At 45.0% G+C, this 14,651-nt stretch overlaps 2 protein-coding genes across 2 annotated transcripts in view; both read right to left on the reverse strand.

The window, feature by feature from the left end:
* Positions 1–9,013: 9,013 nt before the first annotated feature.
* The window catches only part of LOC142191151 (uncharacterized), a 1,229,165-nt gene continuing 1,223,527 nt past the window's right edge, over positions 9,014–14,651 (reverse strand). Inside the window, 1 exon segment of the mRNA XM_075262334.1 lies at positions 9,014–10,349. Within this exon segment, the coding sequence (XP_075118435.1) occupies positions 9,048–10,349 (1,302 nt within the window). The 3' untranslated portion in view covers positions 9,014–9,047.
* Positions 11,941–12,456, reverse strand: LOC142190861 (oocyte zinc finger protein XlCOF29-like). The gene is made up of 2 exons (XM_075262319.1): positions 12,315–12,456; positions 11,941–12,184 (listed from the first exon to the last, which is right to left on the reverse strand). Exons 1-2 carry the CDS (start codon positions 12,390–12,392, stop codon positions 11,951–11,953), a joined length of 312 nt encoding a protein of 103 aa, XP_075118420.1. The 5' UTR covers positions 12,393–12,456; the 3' UTR covers positions 11,941–11,950.

Consider the following 14,651-nt stretch of genomic DNA (forward strand, 5'->3'; position numbering starts at 1 on the left):
CACACAGAGGAGTCAGGGATAGCATCTGATCCGTCACAGCTGGAGAGTAGGTCCACACATCTGTCCGCTTCATCGCGTTTAATGGAGGAAGAGGAGGAGGAGGAAGAGCTGTCCGATGATGTGATGGTGATACAGGAGGCTTCCGGGCAACTTCGAATCGTCCCATTGTTGCAGCGCGGATAGGTAGAAAGGGAGGATGAGGAGGAAATGGAGATTGAACTTTCCGGTGGGGCCAGAGGAGTCATGCCAACTAACACTGTGGCAGACATGGCTGAGTTCATGTTGGGGTGCTTTACAACTGACAAGCGTATTGTCAAAATCATGGAGGACAACCAGTACTGGATCTTTGCTATCCTTGACCCCCGGTATAAAAACAACATCTCCTCTTTTATTCCGGTAGAGGGGAGGGCCAATCGCATCAATGCTTGCCACAAGCAATTGGTGCAGAATATGATGGAGATGTTTCCAGCATGTGACGTTGGCGGCAGGGAGGGCAGTTCCTCCAGTAGGCGACCAAGTGCTCACTGGTCCACACAAACAAGGGGCACACTGTCTAAGGTCTGGGACACCTTGATGGCACCCCCTCGACAAAGTACCGCCACTGAGGGTCCTAGTGTCACCAGGCGTGAGAAGTATAGGCGCTTTTTGCGGGACTACCTTTCCGACCACAGCCCTGTCCTCTCCGATCCCTCTGCGCCCTACACGTATTGGGTGTCGAAGTTGGACCTGTGGCTTGAACTTGCCCTATATATTCCTTGGAGGTGCTGTCCTGTCCTGCCGCCAGCGTCCTATCTGAGAGGGTGTTCAGTGCAGCCGGTGACATCATCACTGACAAGCGCACCCATCTGTCAGCTGAGAGTGCCGACCGGCTCACTTTAATAAAAATGAACCACCAATGGATAGAGCCTTCATTTTCGTGCCCACCTGTGTAAAGCACCCCAACATGAAACTCCATGTCTGTGCTCAACCTCTCCAATTCCTCCGCATCCTCATACTCATCCACTCATCCATAAGCGTTGCACAATTCTGCTCCTACTAGGCTCCCTCCACCCTGATTTCCCACAACTCTGCTGGTTAGAGGCTCCCACCACCCTGATTTCCCACAACTCTGCTGGTTAGAGGCTCCCTCCACCCTGCTTTCCCACAACTCTGCTGGTTAGAGGCTCCCTCCACCCTGTATTCCAACAACTCTGCTGGTTAGAGGCTCCCTCCACCCTGTATTCCAACAACTCTGCTGGTTAGAGGCTCCCTCCACCCTGTATTCCAACAACTCTGCTGGTTAGAGGCTCCCTCCACCCTGATTTCCAACAACTCTTCTGGTTAGAGGCTCCTTCCACCATGAATTTCCCAAAACTTGGCTGGTTAGAGGCTCCTTCCACCATGAATTTCCCCAAACTGTGCTGGTTAGAGGCTCCTTCCACCATGAATTTTCCCAAACTGTGCTGGTTAGAGGCTCCTTCCACCATGAATTTTCCCAAACTGGGCTGGTTAGAGGCAATGTTGGTGCCAACCTCAACTCACTACAAGGGCCAAATTCACTGCTGGTGACAAGCTCTCCTCACTCCAAGGGCCAAATACATATGTTTCAAGGTGTTTTTCCACTGTCTGAGAGGTGGTATTGAGTGTGTAAAGTGTGTAGTTGTTAGGCTGTGATGTTGGGGTAATAGTCTTTGGTGTGTTAGATGCCCCCAGACATGCTTCCTCTGTTGTCCCAGTGTCATTCCAGAGGTGTTGGCATCATTTCCTGTGGTGTCATAGTGGACTTGGTGACCCTCCTGAGACCGATTTGGGTTTCCTCCTTAAGGAGTATATGTTCCCCATAGACTATAATGGGGTTCGAAACCCGTTCGAACACTCGAACAGTGAGCGGCTGTTCGAATTGGATTTTGAACCTCGAACATTTTAGTGTTCGCTCATCTCTAATAGACACCAGAAAACTCTGACAATACAGTAGTTTGCAAGATACCTCTTATGAGATGCAAAGAGCATCGAAACACGTTAGGTAGTCTATAGGTGGATGTACGTTGATTATGACCAACCATGATAGTCCATGAGGCTAGTTATATTCAACGCTTCACCTAACCTTTTATTTGGGAGGATTTTCTTTAGGCAGCGTTTCATTGGGTTCCGAATATGCATTGAATGGGACACTACATGAGTTCTAACATGGATGGTTAACAATATATGAGATCCTTGGGCACTGTAGGAGATGCTTTTAATGTGATACTTGATTTCAGTTATTATTCAGGGATTTAATCGTAGTTGGTGGTAGTAAAGAGGATGATTAGTGATACACAATATCCACAGGCATCACAGTAGTTGATTATTTGGGTTACGCTATCCTGTGTATTTGAGCTTTAGTGGTTCAAGCTAGTCGCTCCGTAACAGGAGTGATAGGTACCTTTTTTAGGGGGGAATTTTCTTTTGTTGTTCTTTTGTGGATCAATTTTAATCAGTACTAATAAAGATTTATAGTTTGAATCGTCCTGCTGGATAGGCACACTCTCCTGTCCCTTTGAGATACATGAATTTTGGCATGTTATACCTAATTTTTTTCAGGGCATGCTCCTGATGAGGTTGTGGATGGTCTCCTGAGGGATCTCCTCCCAGACCTGGACTAAAGCATCTGCCAACTCCTGGACAGTCTGTGGTGCAACGTGACGTTGGTGGATGGAGCGAGACATGATGTCCCAGATGTGCTCAATCGGATTCAGGTCTGTCGAATGGGCTGGCCAGTACATAGCTCCAATGCCTTCTTTTTGTAGGAACTGCTGACACACTCCAAACACATGAGGTCGGGCATTGTCCTGCATTAGGAGGAACCCAGGGCCAACTGCACCAGCATATGGTCTCACAAGGGGTCTGAGGATCTCATCTCGGTACCTAATGGTAGTCAGGCTACTTCTGGCGAGCACATGGAGGGCTGTGTGGCCCTCCAAAGAAATACCACCCCACACCATTACTGACCCACTGCCAAACCGGTCATGCTGAAGGATGTTGCAAGCAGCAGATCGCTCTCCACGGCGTCTCCAGACTCTGTCACATGTGCTCAGTGTGAACCTGCTTTCATCTGTGAAGAGCACAGGGCGCCAGTGGTGAAATTGCCAATGCCAAGAGTTCTGCACGGTGTTGGGCTGTGAGCACAACCCCCATCTGTGGACATTGGGCCCTGATACCATCCTCATGGAGTCGGTTTCTAACAGACACATGTAGATTTCTGGCCTGCTGGAGATCATTTTGCAGGGCTCTGGCAGTGCTCCTCCTGTTCCTCCTTGCACAAAGGTGGAGGTAGCGGTCCTGCTGCTGGGTTGTTTCCCTCCTACGGCCCCCTCCATGTCTCCTGGTAGCGCTTCCAGTGTGTCACGTTGTACCACAGACTGTTCAGGAGTTGGCAGATGCTTTAGTCCAGGTCTGGGAGGAGATTCCTCAGGAGACCATCCGCAACCTCATCAGGAGCTTGCCCAGGCGTTGTAGGGAGGTCATACAGGCACGTGGAGGCCACACACACTACTCAGCCTTATTTTGACATGCTTTAAGGACATTACATCAAAGTTGGATCAGCCTGTAGTGTGTTTTTCCACTTTGACTTTGTGGGTGACTCCAAATCCAGGGCTCCATCCTACTAATATTATAAATGTGAAAGTTTTTGTGTTTGTGAGTTTAGATGTTTCTTCCTCAATCACGCTAAAACGGCTGAACAGATTTGCATGAAATTTGCCACATACATACGGTAGCTGGGAATCCCAATTAAAACATAGGCTACTTTTTATCCCGGTAAATGACATCACTACACGACCGCAGTGAAGGAATTTAGGTTCACACAACACTAAAGGACCTGTGATTACGTCATCACAGGTCCTTGAGCCATCCTCAGATAGGATCATGCTAGGCAGTGGGCGGAGCTATATAGGATGAAGCTGGACAGTTTGAAAGCTGAAGAAAATGGAGTCTCTTACAATATCAGAAGACTACAGAACATGCAGGCTGTGTGTGGGCAAGAGGAATATATCGGCTGTAGACTTTCAGTGAGTACTACAGGGAATGTGTCATTCTGCCTCTGATGGGGGAGGGGGGAGAACGCTGGCACATTTCAGCAATATCCGATCAGCCCTTTGCAACACAGAAGCTGCTCAGACAGTCACATAACCAAACCCCTGTAATCACAATTGCCCGATGTAGCAGAGTTTAGGTTGCGCTGTAGCACGCCTCTATAGGCTCTCCATATGCAAATATGTACATACAGCTGGGTATCCTACGCATATACAGCGATGTAGCAGAGCCAAGAGACGGGAGCAGACTGATCGAACTGTGGCAAATTTCTGCAACATCCCTTCAGCTGTTTCCAACACAGAAGCTGGTCAGACACTGACATAAGAACACCTCTCTAATCCACATGGCCAGATGTAGCAGAGCTTAGGCAGTGCTGTAGCACAGCTGAGTACGCTCTCCATATGCAGAGATGTACATACAACTGAGTATGCTGCACATATTCTGTGATGTAGCAGAGCCGAGACGCGGGAGCAGGCTGATCATCCACAACAGCAATTGGCTAAATATAAGCGGCTCAGCACCAACACCAACCCGCAGACGAAGTCGCGGGCAGATGCTAGTTAGTTAATAAATTTGATTTCCATTGATGGTTTTTGTGTGATTTTGTTGTCATCACATTCACCTTTGTACAGAACAAAGTATTCAATGAGAAGATTTCATGCATTCAGATCTAGGAGGTGTTATTGGAGGTTTCCCTTTATTTTTTGAGCATTGTATATAGGTAAATAGTCTCCTTTGAGTACAATGCAGTGTATATTGTGCTGAGGAAGTTTTAAAGGTAAGGAGCAGAATAACAAAAACACAAGAGGAAAGACAAAATGGGAAATAACCACAGCCAAGATTTTCGGAAAACATCCCAAGTGATAGTGGATTACTTGATAGCAGTTATGGAAAATATCTGAAAATATTAATATGTAATTCTGGTGTCAGTATTTACTGTTATCTGCTTGAATTATAATCCTGTATTCTGTTTGTAGTGTTCTGCAGGCGTTCTGCAGAGAATAACTAAGACATTGACTGCTCAGCAGCTTCAAGGACAGTGTTATGTCTTATACTATATTATATGCCTGTTGTGATGGCTGATAGTCTGTTACTAAGTACTAGGAACGCTACATATTAGTTATTATGTATAGAGACAACAGAAGGGTTGGTTTGTGTTCAGGACATGTTGATAACATATAACATATACAGTGAAGGAGATAAGTATTTGACCCCTTGCTGATTTTGTAAGTTTCCCTGCTGACAAAGACATGAACAGTCTGGTTGGTCAATTTTAACAGTGAGAGATAGAATATCAAAACTAAAATCCAATAAATCACATTGTATAAATTTTATACATTTATTAGCATGAAATAAGTATTTGATCCCTAGACCGCGTTGCAGACGGAGACTGGCTCCAGATCCAGACCTCCCTGTATGAACTGTCTCATATCAGGTGATCTTCTCCTGCGGGACTTTCTGACCTCTTTCTGTTATGCTTCTGTTTAATAGGCTCATTTACGCTGGTTTTCACTTATTTTCATTTCTCATTTTACACCCGAACATATTCTCTGGTCTTCTCACACCCCTTATATTTCCCTAGTTCTTAAAGGGATCCTATAATTGGATACCCTTTTTTTTCTGACTAACACGTAGGAATAGCCTTAAGAAAGGCTATTCTCCTACCTTTAGATGTCGTCTCCACATCGACGTTCGGTAGAAATCCAGGTTTTTTTTCAGTATGGAAATGAGTTCACTCACAGCACTGGAGGCGTCCCCAATGCTGCGAGAGAAATCTCCAGCTACACCTCCATCTTCTTCTGAAACGCCCTCTCCCTGTGTTTTCTTATGTCCTGGGATTCAGTCTTCTAGGCATGTGCAGTCGGCTCTGCCATCGGACCTTGGGCAGAGCCGACTGCGCATGCCCACGGTCACAAGAAAATTGGCGCTTACAGGAGCTTACTATGAAAGCGGACACAAGAAAATGACCGCTTATACAGCTTATTTTCTTGTGGCCACTGGCATGCGCAGTTGGCTCTGCCTGAGGCCCGAAGACTGTAACCCAGGACGGAAGAAGATGCAGGGAGAGGCCGTTACAGAAGTAGATGGAAGCTTCACTGGAGATTTCTCTTGCAGCATTGGGGACGCCCCCAGTGCTGTTTGAGCACTGGGGACCGCCCCCAGTGCTGCGAGAGAACTCATTTGCATACAGAAGACAAACAGGATTTCTACCGAACGGTGGCGTGTAGGAGACATTTAGAGATAGGAGAAGAATAGCCTACGTGTTAGTCAGAAAAAAGGGTATCCAATAATAGGATTCCTTTAACTTTTCCCCTTCGCCTTCTCTTTTCCCTTCTCTGTGCTTCCTGCTTTTTCCATCCTTGTGATCTCCTTCTCTGCCTTACCTTCCCCCTCCACTGCACATGGCAGACGTCACTGTATCGTCCTTTAATGTTAAGGGTCTGAATGTCCGTGAGAAACTCTCTCAGGTCTTGTATGATGCTCATAAGCACAAAATACAGATACTCTGCCTGCAAGAGACACATTTTCTAGCAGAGCGTATGCCTATGATCAAAGACCGTTACTTCCCTCTGTGGTCGCACAGCAGTAGTGTACAGGGTAAGACTAAAGGGGTAGCCACTTTTTATTCATAAAAATCTCTCAGTTATGATACTGAACTCCCTGATAGATCAGGATGCGAGATACCTTTATATCGTCTATGAAATATATGGAGCAATGTATACCATAGCTAACCTGTACGTGCCCAACTCCAATCAGGACCCCTTCCTCATTTCTGCTCTGACTGCCCTCCAGTCTTTCGCTAAGGATCACCTCATTCTGTGTAGTGACTTTAACCTCCCCATAACCCTCTAATTGACACCTCGGCGGGCAGGTCCCAGATCCCCTACAGCACCCTAAACAAGCTCCGCCAACTCTTGTACTCTACGCTTTTGTGTGATGCTTTCTCCATCCAGCTTTTTCCTTCTACTCCCATGCCCACAATTCTTATAGTAGGATTGATTACATACTCATATCTCATGCTCTTCTCTCTCAAGCAACTAGGATTGACATGGCCTACCTTTCCGACCATTCTCTTGTCTCCTGCTCTATCGTCTCCTGGAGACTGATTGAGTCCCTCTTGCTTGACACTCAGTGCTTGGCCGAACTCACTCTATTTTTAAATTTGTGCAGATCCGCTCCTGTGACATCACTATAACACAGCTGCAGTGGGAAGCCCTGAAATGTGTGCTTTGAGGGGTACTGATGAAGCATGGAGTTCGACTCAAGAGGGAATCCAGCCTGAAATTCCACTCACTCCTTCGAGATCTAACAACTCTGGTGATGCAGCAAAAGCAAACCCTCAAGAAGTCTACTCCAGCCTCTCTGACAGCGACGCGTCAGGAGATTAGGTCCTTGCTAGAGCATAAGCAACATCAATGTCTTATGGGCCATTTTTCTGTGGCTGCTAAACAGAGTGAAGGCAGTCACCGGAAAAAGACGCAGGAGGATTGCGGCTGCAGGAGAGTCTTCAGGCAGCACAAGGGACGCCCCCTGTGCTGTCTGGAGACCCATTTGCTTACGCAGAAATCCGGGAATATCACCTGAACGGCATCGCAGAGAAGACTTCAAAGGTCGGAGAAGAATAGCCTTTCTTAAAGCTATTCCTACATGTTAGTAGCAAAAAAAGGGATTCTATCATTAAAATCCCATAAACAAAATTTCAGTAAAATTCTATATGTAAAAAAAAAACTAATTTTTTTTGTATTGTTTTGTTCAGTTTGCCAGTATTTGTGTGGATTTTATTTTTGGTCTCAGGTTGTGTCATTCATATCTGTCAGGTTCTTAGGAAAAGGATGGACGGCACTGAAAATGATTTCTTTAATCTTCTATCTTTTATTACAACATATCAGACTCCATGTATGACAAGAAGCCGCACTGTAACTTCACAAAATCATAGCGCTTCAGAACATACCCGATCAGCAATGTTTCAGGCCAAGGACACCTTTCATCAGGCCTGAAGTTCATATAATTGAGTCCTTTTGCTGGCCATGATATACCCCATCCCCCCAGGTAGCCCACAGTGTTTTCATGAAACAAATGGGGCCCAGGAGGAGAGGGGTGAAGAGGGTGAGGGGGAAGGGCAACCCACAAGAGAGTTGGGATGCATAGGTGCAAGCCACAATTTTTCCATTTCACCACCCAGAAAGGAATATTCCACAGAAGGGTTGCCCAATAGTAGTGAAGGATGTGTGGGACAGCCAGACTTCCCTGCCCCCTTACAACCAACATGACCAACCTGGGAAAGTGGTGGCACTTGGCGTTCCATATAAACTGGAAAATGGCTCACTGTAAGCCATATAGTTTTGTTTGTGGAACAGTTACTGGCAGGGTAGCAAAATAATAAAGCAATTTCTGGAAGAGCGTCATCTTAACCACCATAATGCATCTCAGTAAGGAAGAATGCAAAGTCTCCACTTGTCTAAGAAAGCCCGGAGCTCCCGGAAAAGACTAGGGTAGTTAGCAGAATAAAGAGAGCTGTAGGAGCGAGTGATCTGGATTCCCAGATAGTGGATAATTGGAAATTGTAGTTACTTCCGAGGACAATCAGGAGAACCTGGGGAATATTAATAGGCAGCGCCTTGGATTTAGAGGAGTTTATCTTATAGATGGAGAAATAGTTCTAGTCATCTATGACTCACAGCAGGTTAGTATAAGAGGAGGTAAGGAGGACCCAGTCTGTGAAAAGGGAGACCTTAATAACAGGGGAGTGCTGTATCCTGGCCACCAGCAGGTGGGGTGTTTCACTACCACCATCGGGAAAGAGTAAAGGCACCGAATCACCATGAGGAAAGCTCCCAAAAAAGCGAAGGCCTTCAGCGTGGCCAACATGAAGTAGCAGTCGACACAGTCAAAAGGATTCTCTGCATTTAGACTCAGTAGGAGGGTATTAATGATTGAGATTGCTAATCTGGTCCACTGGTTAGCCTGAAGTTTTGTGAATATTTTCAAATCGGTATTCAGGAAGGCAATAGCTGGAGCGTGTGACTCATTTGATGTTCAACAAGATATGATTTCCGAGAAAAACATTTCCCACATTCTGGGCATGAAAATGGCTTCTCCCCTGTGTGAGTTCTTTGATGGATCATAAGACTTGATTTAATAGTAAAACATTTCCCGCATTCTGGACATGAATATGGCTTCTCCCCTGTGTGAGTTCTTTGATGGATCATAAGACTTGATTTAATAGTAAAACATTTCCCGCATTCTGGGCATGAATATGGCTTCTCCCCTGTGTGAGTTCTTTGATGGATCATAAGACTTGATTTAATAGTAAAACATTTCCCGCATTCTGGGCATGAATATGGCTTCTCCCCTGTGTGAGTTCTTGCATGTTGAATGAGATTTGATTTCAGTGTAAAACATTTTCCACATTCTGAGCATGAATATGGCTTCTCCCCTGTGTGAAATTTTTGATGTTCAACAAGTTGTGATTTCCGAGTAAAAGATTTCCCACATTCTGGGCATGAATATGGCTTCTCTCCTGTGTGAATTTTTTGATGTCTAACAAGATATGATTTGAGACCAAAACATTTCCCACATTCTGAGCATGAATATAGCTTCTGCCCTGTGTGAGTTCTTTGATGGACAGTGAGACCTGATTGAAAAGTAAAACGTTTCCCACATTCTGGGCATGAATATGGCTTCTCCGCTGTGTGAATTTTTTGATGTATTTCAAGAAGTGATTTCCGATTAAAACATTTCTCACATTCGGGGCATGAATATGGCTTCTCACCTGTGTGAATTTTTTGATGGAGAGTGAGATTTGATTTATATGTAAAACGTTTCCCACATTCTGGGCATGAATATGGCTTCTCCCCTGTGTGGGTTCTTTGATGTTCAACAAGAGTTGCCATCTGAGTAAAACATTTCCCACATTCTGGGCATGAATATGGCTTCTCACCTGTGTGAATTTTTTGATGTTCAACAAGACCTGATTTCTTAGTAAAACATTTCCCACATTCGGGGCATGAATATGGCTTCTCCCCTGTGTGAATTTTTTGATGTTCAACAAGATTTGATTTCATAGTAAAACATTTCCCACATTCGGGGCATGAATATGGCTTCTCCCCTGTGTGAGTTCTCTGATGTGTAACAAGATGTGATTTCTGAGTAAAACATTTCCCACATTCTGGGCATGAAAATGGCTTCTCTCCTGTGTGAACTGTTTGATGGATAACAAGACTTGATTTCTGAGCAAAACATTTCCCACATTCTGAGCATGAAAATGACTTTTTTTCTGTGTGAGTTCTCTGATGGGTCTCATTCCTTCTGCATCTTATAGCTCTCTTAACAGACTGTAATGAATTAGGAGAAAGACCTTTCTTCTGAAGGGCTGAGGGTATATCTGAGGTAATGGCATGTTCTTCATATGGATCTTGTGTGATACCATGATCCTCTGCTTTATAATCTGTAGATATCAGATGTCCCTCTGAACTCCTGGTACAGTCATCTGACAAGAAGAAAACTGATGTTACTATTATTGAATAACATAACCTTATAAGTATATTCCCCACTGAGCTGCCGCTGCCTGAGACGCTTCAGACCGTGTGAAGAAGTGAAGTCAGTAGCACAGGCAGCAAACGACGGCAGCGCGGCCTACTTCATTAGTATTCACTGTCCTGAGACGGAGGTCAGTGATAGTGACTAGTAATGAAGCGGGGCAGGAGACGCCACCACTGCTCTAGGTCACTGTATTGGTGCTGGTAGTGGGTGAAAGAAGCGGGCACACCCAGTCACAGCACTAAGGAAAGGAATAGTGGTAATTACATAGAGATACATCACATAAGATTAATTTCTGGTACAAAGTACCGGCCTTCTTTTTCCTTAGAGTGGTGACCGGGCCTCTGACAGCACCAGTACTGTTCTGATGGTGACCCTTCTGTGCTTTATATAGTGGTGACTCCTCACCTGGGCGGTTCCCTGTAGGAATGTCCTCCTCACACTCCTCATCACCACTCACATAGGACTCTGTAGTATTAATACTGCTCAGATCTTTACCCTGTCGGAAATGCTGTAAGGAAAATATTGGAAAGATCAGCAGACAAATAGGGAAGTCATGGAGAAATGTTTGAGATGTGGAGAAAAAAAAGAAAAATCAGTAATCACCATACTGACCAAACATGACCTGACAATACAAATATCTGAGCCAAATAACAACAAATCTGAAGCTGGACATAGATATTAGATGACGGCTCAATGACAACCACAAGAACCTTATACACATGTATACTCGGCATGGATAGATGTGCTTCAGGATATTTCAGTGGAGGAGATCAGATTTTACCAGATACATCCAGTGTTACTTGTCTCATGAGGAAATAAAGAATCATTTAAGTAGAAATCTCTTAAGAAGTCCCTTGTTTCTTCATCCCAACCAGCAGTCGCCATAGCCAGAAGATTGTGAGAAGATCCAGACAACATGTAATGTCTATGGTCAGCTTTATCCTCCATCTCCAACTCTCATTACACAAGTATAAACCATCTAATACTGCTGGATAACCCAAGACTGACCACAAGGACTTCACAGCCCGGCTACACACCATAGGGAATATCTCCATCTACCTGATCATCATCCTGTGGAAGAAGAGGACTGGGACATCTCTCCGGTGTTGTCCTCTTACTGGATCTACCTGTAGGAAACACAGACAGGGACTGAATTCATTCTGTACATACAAATAATGGAAGTCCATGTGTATATAGTCATGTCTATTACCTGCTGATGTGAGGGGCTGCTGGTCCTCCATCCTCACCTTCTTGTACAGATCCTTGTGTCCTTCTAAATACTCCCACTCCTCCATGGAGAAATAGACAGCGACATCCTGACACCTTATAGGAACCTGACAACACAATGATACAGTCATCACCCCGACCCTCCAGTTACTGTATAATGTCCCAGCATTCCCAGCAGTGTCACCTCTCCAGTCAGCAGCTCCAGCATCTTGTTGGTGAGTTCTAGGATCTTCTGTCCATTGATCTCCTCCTGTATCAGGGGGTGAGGTGGAGGCCCCGGGATTGGGCTCAGGATTCCTCCATATCCATCATACACAGGAGCCTGACAGCGCCCACTAGAGGTCTTCTTCACTACTGTGTAATCCTGGTTATGGGGAGACACATTAATAAATCTCACTACATACATGTCCAGAGTCCATCACCTCTCCAGTCATATCATCTGTTATTACTATAGATAAGAATGATGTCATGATGACATCATCAGAATCTCTCACCTCTCCAGTAAGCTGGTAGATGATCTCTAGGGTGAGATTTAATAGACTTTCCGCCATCTTGTTCCTGTCTCTTTCCATCCTTGATGGATCAATCAGGAATATTCTCTTATATAGAAGATACTGAGAGGATTCTATATTGTAGGAACCTGAATGGAGAGAAGATGAGACAATGTAATCGCTACACGGAATCCCATGGAATAAATAGAAGAGTTGAGTCCCATTATTATCACCACCTCCTACTTCTGACGTCTCATTGTTGTCTCGGGTAAAGGGGGCGATTTATCAGAGTTGGAAAAGAGATGATCACTAGAGATGAGCAAACACCAAAATGTTCAAAGTTCTAAATCCGATTCGAACAGTCGCTCACTGTTCGACTGTTCGAACGGGTTTCGAATCCCATTATAGTCTATGGGGAACACATACTCGTTAAGGGGGAAACCCAAATTCGTGTCTGGAGGGTCACCAAGTCCACTATGTCACCCCAGGAAATGATGCCAGCACCCTGGAATGACACTGGGACAGCAGGGGAAGCATGTCTGGGGGCATATAAGTCACTTTATTACATGGAAATCCCTGTCAGTTTGCGATTTTCGCAAGCTAACTTTTTCCAATAGGAATGCATTGGCCAGCGCCGATTGGCCAGTTTACAGAATTCGGCCAATCAGCGCTGGCTCTGCCGGAGGAGGCGGAGTCTAAGATCGCTCCACACCAGTCTCCATTCAGGTCCGACCTTAGACTCCGCCTCCTCCGACAGAGCCAGCGTTGATTGGCCGAATTCTGTAAACTGGCCAATCAGCGCTGGCCAATGCATTCTATTGGCGTGATGAAGCAGTGTTGAATGTGTGTGCTGAGCTCAACTACGCCGGTGGTGTAGCCGGGAGTTCAGTGCACGGCCAGCTCTGCTATGCCGGAGATTGAGCAGAGTTGGCCGTGCACTCCGGTGGTGTAGCAGAGCCGAGGGTGCAGAAGGGTTCAAGTGCACCCTCGGCTCTGATGTAGGAGAGCTGAGTGTGCACAAGGGTTCAAGCGCACACTCCGTCCGGAGATGTAGCCATGCTGATGCTGTCAACACAGGACAACAGGACTGCAATGCTCAGAAGTGTGTCTGTGTTGCATAGCGTCCGCGTGGTCTATATATATGCTACGCTATGCAACACAGACACACTTCTGAGCATTGCAGTCCTGGTGACCACTGAACCACAAGTACAATCTTCACTTTACCTCATAGGAATTGTTGAGATTCGTTGAGGATAAACTACTCTAGTAATATTGCATGTTGGACATATTTTGAATAGAACATTTCTACCCTTACATAAACATTTACTGGATCAATGTGGATTTGTTTGTATGTATAGACAATTAGTTTTTTAGTATATCTTGTAGTATATTTATGAGATATGATACATATTTATATTATATACTTGCGCATATATATTTAAATTTTTTATATATATATTTTTTCTTCATGCTGGTAATTTTATCTTTTTATGTATGTTTTTATTTTAAGGTTCAACTTTGCTCTGTTTTTACCACTTGAAAAAGGGGAATCACCCCGAAACGCTGTAAATTCAGCGTCGTGTGTATTTTGTATAGTGTGTTATAATAAAGTTTTTAATGCCATCTCAGGTTAGCGCAGTTTATTGATCCTCTGTGATCATCCAGGTTGTCTGGGGTGAACTATTCTAACTGCAGCTGTATCAAACCTGTCAGCTCATTGAGCTAGTTACAAACTACTTGAAACAGATCAGCTCGGTGCAATATATATTTGTTTGTTGTTGTTTGTCTGTGTTATCACCAATATAAGAAGGGAGTGTCGTCCAGTTGTCCTCTGCTGCCTAGGGCAGTGAGGCAAGTAGGCACGGACAGGGGACGGGTTCAGCTAAAGACTCGCTGTCTTGTCTTTCCCCTCCTCCCAGGGTTCACTAGCAGCTACTGGGGAATTGCTCTTTTACCAATTCCCTTACAAAATTTGAGACTTTTTCTGAAATTTGATTTAAAACGTTTTAAACATAACTATGATAAATCTATGGAAACCTTTGTCAATTTTTTAACTTGCACACTGCATATATGTTAGTATACTGTGTGTGGGCCACGAGAAGTACATTATAGTGTGTGGGAGCCACGAGGAGTACATTATATATAGTGTGTGGGAGCCACAAGGAGTACATTATATATAGTGTGTGGGAGCCACGAGGGGGACATTATAGTGTGTAGGGGCCACGAGGGGGACATTATAGTGTGTGGGGGCCACAAGGAGGACATTATAGTGTTTGGGGGCCACGAGGAGGACATTATAGTGTGTGGGGGCCACGAGGGGGACATTATAGTGTGTGGGGG

This window comes from Leptodactylus fuscus, chromosome 1 (genome assembly GCF_031893055.1).
Source record: "Leptodactylus fuscus isolate aLepFus1 chromosome 1, aLepFus1.hap2, whole genome shotgun sequence".
Classification (NCBI taxonomy): Eukaryota; Metazoa; Chordata; class Amphibia; order Anura; family Leptodactylidae; genus Leptodactylus; species Leptodactylus fuscus.